Below are 9,339 nucleotides of genomic sequence, written 5' to 3' on the forward strand. Positions count from 1 at the left end.
AACAAGAGCACGTCCACTATGTTCTGCCTGCAGAAACCCAATGAGAGGTCACAAATCTGTGACTGACTGTCCAAGAAATAGAAGATAGAGATCCTAATGCCTCATATGCTGAGTGTCTGTTTTCCAAATCACTCAATGCTTGGCAAATTTTTGAATTTTTGAATCAGTATATTGTGATTTACTTTCAGTTTTTTTTAACCCAATGATTCATCTTATCGCAGTGGGAGAATATGTGCACATGTTGGAAACACGGAATATGCAAATGTTACTAAAGTTACAAGAGTAATGATAATAACTTCTAAAAAATAAGTGTTCAATATAAAACTTGACTTTAGTCTACTCTACAAAACTATCAGTCAAACTCTCCTAGTTCGAAACCAGCCGACTCCTTGTCCTCGTCACTTTTAAATGTCTTTCTAATAGCAGAATATGCACAAGCTGGAAGGGGAATTCTTTTCTTGCCCAAGTAGCCATACACAAGCCTGATAAATTCCCTATAGGCTATTGCTCGGAGATACCTAGAAGAGGAGAGACCAAAAAATAATAGCAAAAGCACCATTTTAGGATGATATTTATTTCTTATTTACTATTTTCCAATACTACTGGCAAGTGGTCAGCGGTCTTAGTAATTAACAAATAAAGAGGCCTAAGCTAGTATTACACTGTGATATAAAATGCAATGGCAGTTGAGAACATGTGGGAAATGTAGAACACATGAGCTGGTGGGGAGTATTTTCTACATTTTGAGTGTTTCCAAATGTATGGAGTGTTTTATCACAGGCTTTTTTATTTGCTTTATGATGTAGAGGTTATGTTGCGAAAAATAATAAAACACACTTTTTCTTTGTTATTATACTCACTGATAACACACAGGTTCTGGACCAATCAGAGTGTGTGCAGGGTCCCATCTTAAATTTGTATTATAATAGTAAATAAATAACAACAACGACCAAAAAACACTACAAGGAAATTATGGATTGTGCCTCGACAACATTCAAATCCGTATTTGTTACAATTTGTTATAATATTGGTTACCACTTTGAATCAGACATCTGAAATGGTTCAAGACCTCTAACAAGCTAAGAAGTGAAAACTGTAAAGGAAAAATCCACCGCACCTTTCCTCAGAACCAGTTTTTTTGTAGGCTTGCTTCCCCTTGGTTCGGTATTTGCCACTCGCTAATCGAAGGCTCCACTTTTCTAGGCAAACTGGCCTAAATCCCGGATGTTCGGTTATACAGCGCAGCTCTTGTCCTTCTTCGAGGTCTTCCAGAACAATTTCACTTGTAAGCGCCTCACAGCAGCCTTCAATTTCTTTACAGCAGTAGCATTCGCTAATGTTTATCAAAGGTTCGCGGCTACAATTACCACATGTACACCTAAAAGTGAAGTAATTCGCATGCGGTTAGTCCTTCACACACCAGTTGATATAAAGACAACAACAACCAATTCTAATAATAGAAGTTAGCTTACCAGTCTTCCACATGAACAGAATTTTCCAAGCGTCGTTTCAACTCATTTTCTAGCTGATCTTTCTCCTCAATCACTTTCCTATAGTTAGCAAGCCATTCCTCGTCCGCTAAGGGTTCATCCGCATAAGGTTCAAGCGAATTACCGGTAGCTCTTGTGGGCGACTCTTCCAGTTCCAAAACGCAATCATTCGCTTCAACTTCGATTTGATAGTCTTCGTTTACGCTGCTATATTGGTCGCTTTCTGTGTCGGAAGCACTCTCTATAGAGGACATCACTTAGTTGGTTTGTATTTGATGAACACAACTTCGATAACCTCTGTCGTATATAGTAAACAAGGGAGGCACGCCAACAAGCGTTCCTGAAACTACGTCACATGATGAGCCCGTACTTTCTCGATCAGCGGAAGGGGTGTACCAAACAAAAGTAGGATTGAAAAAATCATAAGAAATTCGCGTTTTGTTCAAATCCAAAAATTTTTTCGCAGAAGTTCATATTTTAATGTGGACTTTTGAATGTGAAAAGAAAAAAAATGGTGACACGGGCACTTTAAGCTTATAAAGCCACCCCAAATGTCCCACACATGTGGTACATCTAAGCCATGCCAGAGTGCTCAAACTAGCGAGCTAGTGAGCATGCGCAATTGCTAGCGGCAATGACTCGTCCCAGTAGAGTGCTCAATTTGGACATGAAAGCAAAAGCTTTGTAATGCCCACTCATCATCAAATCCCCTGATGAGTGGGCGACCACGAAAGAGGCTTGTAGGGATGAACTTGTAGTTTATTTGTCTTTTTCTTCCATATATATATATATATATATGTTAATTAAGAACTTGTTATTATTTTCTCTACTAGAATCTCTTGGGCCAAAGTACTGTAGAGCTTATGTCGTTGTTGCAGGGTTACATCATGGCATTCCAGTGCTTGGCGAGATAAATCTGGTTCTCATTTTGAATGGGAGTGAATTGTTGTTCCAGTACAAAACTTCATGAGTTACTGAATATGTAGAACATCTGAATGCCTATGAGATTGAGCGACAAAATGAAGTGTGTTTTGTAAAGCAGTCACAAATGGAAGTTTTCACCCACTTGGAATCTGCAAGGGATTTGGTTGCTATGTCACCAATACTTATGTTGTCTTGAAATACAGAGTAGACTGTTTACAATAACAAATAAACATCGATAAAAATATTTAGAACAACAGAGACCTTTGCATCTACTTTATTGCCGCGAAAAAAACGAAATCCCTGCATCACATCAGTTTCACTAAAAATAACACTCACCTTTAAAGGTCTTTTTTTTTAAATTGGAAACCACAAACTGCAGTTTGCGGTCAGACATTTGCAGTCTCAGGTTTCCTGGGTTTTGAATTTTAATGCAAAGCTACGACGAGGTTGTTTTTCATCAACGGAAATTGCTCCACTTTTATTGCCTAAAACATATTATTTCAGTTAAAAAATCAAACTAAGTCATCACAGACGGGTGAAAAATATTAGTGACAACCTATACCACTTACCACTGAAGTCCTGAAAGACCACAAGATTTTGGTCACGTGACACCATCAGCTTTGCCTTTTGCCGTTGAGCATGAATTAATATCTAATATTACTAAAACAACAGCGTTTCAAACCTATTTAGTGCATATGGGTAGGGAACTGATCAGGAGTTTCCTGTATCCCTGCTCTGATCTATATATTTTTTTGATTAAGTATTTATAATTTGGTAGTTATTTCCTACATTCAGAGATTCTCGATGAAAACATTGCCGGCTCCTTTTTCAGGAATCGCAAACCTGACAAATTATAAATAAATAAATAGCAACAGAGTTTTTTTGCAAAGCAATGATTATTTTCAGGCCAGGAACATTTAGTTGGTCTTAAGTGTCGAGCATCCACTCACTGCAAACTTTTAGATTAACCACAGGGAGCTAGGGTTCCTCTTCCTTTAACATAAATTTGTGTTGAAGTTCTACTCAAGAGTAGGAGTAAAGGCAGTCTATATGATTCAGTGACACCTGAGTACTTTTTACTCAGTCATAAGAGTACAGAATAGTCTCTGTGGAATCAACTCAAAATCAGGAGTACATCCTACTCATTGATTTGAGTTTAACATGTTACTCATTTCTTGAGTAATTATACTCAAAAAACAGAGTAAAATTATTAGTTTACTCAAAGAAAGAGTTGGTTTAACTCATTTCCAAAATGGCGGTTTTTTACTGTGTGATGACACAATTTCTTTGAAGTATAACCACCAATACTATAGCGAAGTACAGTTTCAAATGCTTTCAGTTGAATCAGATGCTGGATACTTTTGTGTCAAAACAGCTCCATGTAGTCTTGAAAACAATTTCTATTATCAAGAAGTTTATCTGAACACTGACTTTCTTGAAGAGGCAGTAATGAAAGCACGTGTGTTTTTCAAAGAGATGGTTATTCCAGAGTTGTTAACTGACAGTGTCAAAAGGGCATGGCTATGACAGCAATGTGTGAACCAGTCGTGAACAATGACATAGGCACAAAAGAAAGTGTGGTGGACTTTCCTTGTGGTAAATGTGGTGCTGAGTGCCTTGAAGAGCCCAAGGAATGCAAAGAAATGAGTATTGAATGTGACTGCTGTGACAAGTGGTTCCACTGGCAATGTGTGAACATAACAGGGAATGAATGCTTCATATTAGATAACTTAACAAGGTTTTGCGATTTCTGTAAGCAAAACAATTAAGTTGTAAAGAACCATACTACATGTATTTATTTCAAGAGCAAGTAAAACAATCTTATGGTAGTAGTAGCCGTAGACCAACAAGAATTTTGCACCCAACAAATATCTGGCATCAAAATTTCCTACGCCAAAAAAGTAAAAGGCTTAAATACCTCAATGCATTGGTCGACAACACTGACATGTAATGAGTCATAGAGAAAACAGGACAAGTAAACAAGATTACAAATTAATACAATGTATTGTCTTCTTTATTAGCATTTTTCTGAATTCAGGCCCTGCTTAAAATATTCAGATGAGTAATTTTCTGATCCAATGATTACAACAAAAATTTTGCATATTTGTTAAGACCTTACAAAAAATATGTGTCAGATCTCTTGATCCAAAAATATCACAGAGGGTCCAAATTTTCAACCCCCAAAATACGATGGACCTCCCCATAATGTATACTGCGAGTTAACCCCCCTGGGTTATGCTTAGCAACGGTTTTTGCTTTCTATTGGAAATTTCTAGTCTAAGGTACTGACAAGGCAGCAAATTATGGTAGCAATGTGATCAAACAAGTCGATCATGTCAAGAGGCAGCTCAGCTTTTAAAATGTCATAGTCTTTCAATCTTCCTATCACACGTTCAATGTGAATTCTAGTATTTGCGACTTGTTTTGTTTGCGCATCATCTTCGAGGGAAAACTGTTTCTTCTTCAAGAAGGGGAGAATGACTCGATTAACCTGATAGGAGTGAAGCAGTTCTTATTCCCCTATCAGCCAGCACAGTATCCTGGCGTGTGAATTTTGACAAGATACCACTTTCCTTTACGAGTCGTTTGTCACTCATGGCACCGCCAGCTGCAGATGAAACAAATGAAACAGTTTGTACAGTCAACTAACAACTTACATGTTGGTCTCCCCTTGTAGAACGAGTAAATTTGTCCATTTGCCAAGGCCAATGAGGGCCTGTGAATTGGCACTTCAGTGCAATCAATAATTGCAATAACATTGTTATATTTTTGGAAACAGTCTTAGCTTCTTCCCTAGTTGGCCAATGAATAAGAGGTTTTAGCTCCAGGGCAAGAAGTGGTATCCACGTTGACAAGATACAGTTACAAGACTTTGTGATATGCAAACAAATGACCAAGAAGTGCATTGTTCAAATTAAGACGCAGCTTCATAAGTGTCAGAAAAAGGTCATTTTGTGGTGACAGCATTCTTTTTGGGCCAGGTTTTTCCCTTTATTTGCTTGGTACCTCTTAACAGTATGTGAGTTAGGACCCTTATAATACTGTAGGTAGTCTAATTTGTGCTTCACTTGGTCATATGTCCATTCATTGTGTCTCACGGCAAAGAATGGACTCGTTCTCTAACGCAACAGTCGAATATTTTTATTAAACATGGCAATCTCTAAGACACTACTGAAAAGCACATGGCATGCGTGCGCATGTGAACTGGTAACACCGCTGAATAACTGTTGTGACATAGCATCCCTCCCCCCAATTACAGACACGGGTGTTCAACAAACAAGGAAAGTCAGTTATAAGTTCAGTCTTTCAGGTGGTTTCCATAACCGAGCAGGATAATGTCTAGCTGGTGTCCCCATGCTGCTAAGGGGAACAGTACTGACAGGGGTGGCGCTGATATGTTTCTCTGTACTTGAACCCTCAATGTTGTCAGGTGTCGGGAACTGCGGAACTTCTTTTCCAATATTGCTTGCTGTTTGCGGGATAGCTGTGAACGCAGCTGGGCTTTGTTGTTGTTGTTCGCCCCCTTGGTCAGATCTTAGGGGCATGGCAGACCCCTTGAGTTGATCATTGTGTCTCCGCCAGACTGTGTTGGGTGCAACTCTAACTTCATATGTTAAGGGTCCCCTCTGAGCTGTTATGACCCCAGGCATTCCACTTGTTTCCGCCACGATAGTCTCGGGCAACAACTTCTTGTCCTACATCCAGCTTGTGTCTGTGCCTATTGCTTAGACTCAACTTTAGGTCTTGCTGCTTATCCTCTAATCTCTTCCGTATGTTGGGCTTTAGTGCATCAAGTCTCGTCCGAATATTCCTTCCTATGAGTCGCATGGCTGGTGTCTCCCCTGTTGTTGCATGAAATGTTGTTCTATAGGCTAGTAAGAAGTTCGCCAGTTTCCAGGAGAGTAGATTTCTTTCAGTTGCTGCTGCCTGTAGAGCTTGTTTGAACGTTTGTACGAACCGCTCAGCCAAACCATTCATAGGGGGGTGGTATGGCGTTGACCATATGGGTTTGATGTCATTGTTTCTCATGAAGGATCTAAATTCTTCGGCTACGAATTTGGGCCAATTGTCGCTGACTAATTGTTCTTGTAAGCCGTGGTTAGTATTATTTGAAGTACTGGACCGGTTTTGAAGCATTTCCGGTCTTAAGATTAATTGTTCAAAAACTGAGAGTATGTGGATAGGATCATTAAAAGAAAGTAAAGAAGAACATTTTGGTATTAAGTGGCCTAAAATCCCAATCAAAGCTCTGGGGGTATATTTCACATACGATCAGAAACTATTAAATTGCACCTAACCCCATAATATCTTTTTTGCTAAAGTGAATCTTTGCAACTGTTCGAAACGCATTGCGGCCTTTTTTTCATTTTCTAACAAATCCTGCCATTTTATAAGCTTTGAAAGTTGCAAAAATCCAAGCATCTTTTGTTCATGTTTGAGTCAGAAGGGGAGTGGGTCTATTCCTGATTTGACGTCACAAACTGATTTACATTGCATTAACTCTTTGTAAAAATGCAAGCGAAGTAGATTGTGATGTCAAATCAGGAATAGACCCACTCCCCTTCTGACTCAGTCGTGAACAAAAGATGCTTGGATTTTCGCAAATTTCGAAGCCTATAAAATAGCAGGATTTGTTAGAAAAATGAAAAAAATGACTGCAATGCGTTTTGAACAGTTGCAAGAATCATTTTAGCAAAAAAATATTTTGGGGTCAGGTGCACTTAAAGGAAAAAAACTTTATTGAAAGGCTGGATAGTATTAAAAAACTTATTAATATTTCTTCCTCGAGGGGCCTCTCTATTTACGGTAAGGTGACAATAATTAAATCTGTTTTGCTCCCAAAATTCATCTACTTCCTACACCAAAGGAAATTGTGAATAAACTGAATCAATTGTTATTCAAGTTCTTATGGAAAGGTACAGATAAAGTGACTCGCGTGTCTGTAATAAACGATTATGAGAGAGGTGGTCTAAAAATGATAGATTTGGAAAGCATGGTCAAATCTTTAAGGTTGGGCTGGCTAAAATGGTTATTTAACGATTCAAATGCAACATAGAAGACGTATTTACTTCATCTATTAGAGCCCGTAGGAGGTTGGTTTTTTCTATGATATCTTCTCAATTTTACCACGAACTTTTGTTATGGTGGTCGGAGTTCCGCTAATCTTTCACTTCAGAAAGTGACTGGAAAATTGTTGTTTGGAATCATAAAGAGATTCGAATAGACAATAAGCCAGTGTACTATAAAAATTATTTTAATTCGGGAATCATTTACATACATGATCTTCTTTTTAACTTAAGCAAAATTGTCAAAAGCAATTTTCTGCAATGGGCGGGCCTTCGTCTTTCTGTGCCTTCTCATTTAAAAGAAATCAGCCTAGATAGATTAACCGTATCCCCATCACTTATAATTGGAAATAAAATTTTCGATATTAAAGACAAAAAATTAAAAGATTATTATTTGCTGCTGGTCTAAAAAAAAGCTCAACCTCCTAATATTATCTGGAAATTGAAGATTGATTTTAATTTCACAACCCAACAATTTAAAGAAATTTTCTTGTTACCACATTTGGTTGCACTTGAGTCACATGTTCAGGCTTTCCAATACAAAGTAATTAATTATATTCTTTACACTAACAGCAAACTATGCAAAATTGGATTTAGAATTAATGATGCATGTACTTTTTGTAATGATGAACCTGAGACTTTATATCAACTTTTCTTTGAATACCTTCACCCCAAAACGTTCTGGACTAATTTCGAATCGTACTGGTACCTGGTAGTGGTATCGAATCAGCCAATCCATCTTTCTGCGCAAAACGTTTTATTTGGAGTTTTATCAAAACAATGCCCTTTATCAAATTTATTAAACTATTTCATATTAATTGGAAAATTATTTTTGTGGGACTGCAGAAGAAGCCAAACACTTGCTAAAATTCAAGGACTGCAATCGAAACTAAAGATTAAATATGAAACTTTTTTGAAAAGAAATGGGTACTCACTTCAATATAATTAATTAATTTATTTATTTATTTTTAATATGCATGTATCTTTTATTTTGTTGCTCATTGTTTTTGACGTTAGAATATGAATATAATTAGCATCTGCAATCGTATTATTTTGTAAGTAGTGTATAAATTGATATTGCAAGTTTAAAAAGTAATCATATTGTTTTGTAGAGTAAGTGCATTGTATTGTAAGTATTGCGTAAGCAATTAAATTGTTAAATAGTTTTTGATGGTAATATAATGGATTTTAGTAGTTGTGAATTGTGTAATTTTTGTAAATTTTGTAAGTAGATGTACCAGTGTTGTAAGTAGTGTGAATCACAATTTAAAGAAAATAATAGTAACAAAAAAGTCGTGGGTAGTAAAAAGCTTTCTCAATTCTTTAACTGTTTTCGTGGCCGTTGTCGAATTCATCTTTACCACTTCTGGCCATTCAGAGTGCGCATCCACAACAACGAGGAACATTTCCCCTAAGAACGTGTATCCGTTGCCAGGGATGAGCTGGCCATTCCCACGAGTGCAATGGTGCGGTTTCGGGGTTTTTCTGGGTGAGTTGACAGCCCATGCATTCTTTTGACATCTGTTCAATTGCTTTATCCATCCCCGGCCACCACACATAGCTTCTGGCCAAGGCTTTCATTTTGGCAACATCAAGGTGACCACTATGGAGTTCATTCAATAATTGTATCTGGTAATTTCATTATCATGCGTGCTCCCAACATCAGGCAGCTGTCTTGGACAGTAAGTTCATCTTTTCTTCTGTAATATAGTTCCAGCTCTTCCTCACACTTTGCTGGCCACAATTGCTTTGTGTGTTCAAACACACGCGATAAAACAAGATCTCTTTGAGCTGCCTGGCAGATCATACCCACACTGATTGGAAGTATGTCTATCTGAGACATTTGGAAAACCTCTAAG

The 9,339-nt window shown here is 37.6% G+C and overlaps 1 protein-coding gene across 1 annotated transcript; it reads right to left on the bottom strand.

Moving 5' to 3' along the window:
• Positions 1-352: 352 nt before the first annotated feature.
• On the bottom strand, positions 353-1,744 carry LOC138009868 (uncharacterized). The gene is made up of 3 exons (XM_068856861.1): positions 1,473-1,744; positions 1,118-1,378; positions 353-518 (listed from the first exon to the last, which is right to left on the bottom strand). Exons 1-3 carry the CDS (start codon positions 1,742-1,744, stop codon positions 353-355), a joined length of 699 nt encoding a protein of 232 aa, XP_068712962.1.
• Positions 1,745-9,339: the final 7,595 nt, after the last annotated feature.

The sequence above is a fragment of the Montipora foliosa genome, chromosome 7 (assembly GCF_036669935.1).
Source record: "Montipora foliosa isolate CH-2021 chromosome 7, ASM3666993v2, whole genome shotgun sequence".
NCBI lineage: Eukaryota > Metazoa > Cnidaria > Anthozoa > Scleractinia > Acroporidae > Montipora > Montipora foliosa.

Coding starts and splice junctions, on each gene's coding strand:
- LOC138009868 (XM_068856861.1), bottom strand. CDS start 1,744: ATGTCCTCTATAGAGAGTGCTTCCGACACAGAAAGCGACCAATATAGC. Junction 1,379..1,472: donor TCTGTTCATGTGGAAGACTG/GTAAGCTAACTT, acceptor CTTCACTTTTAG/GTGTACATGTGGTAATTGTA. Junction 519..1,117: donor AAAACTGGTTCTGAGGAAAG/GTGCGGTGGATT, acceptor CTCCTCTTCTAG/GTATCTCCGAGCAATAGCCT.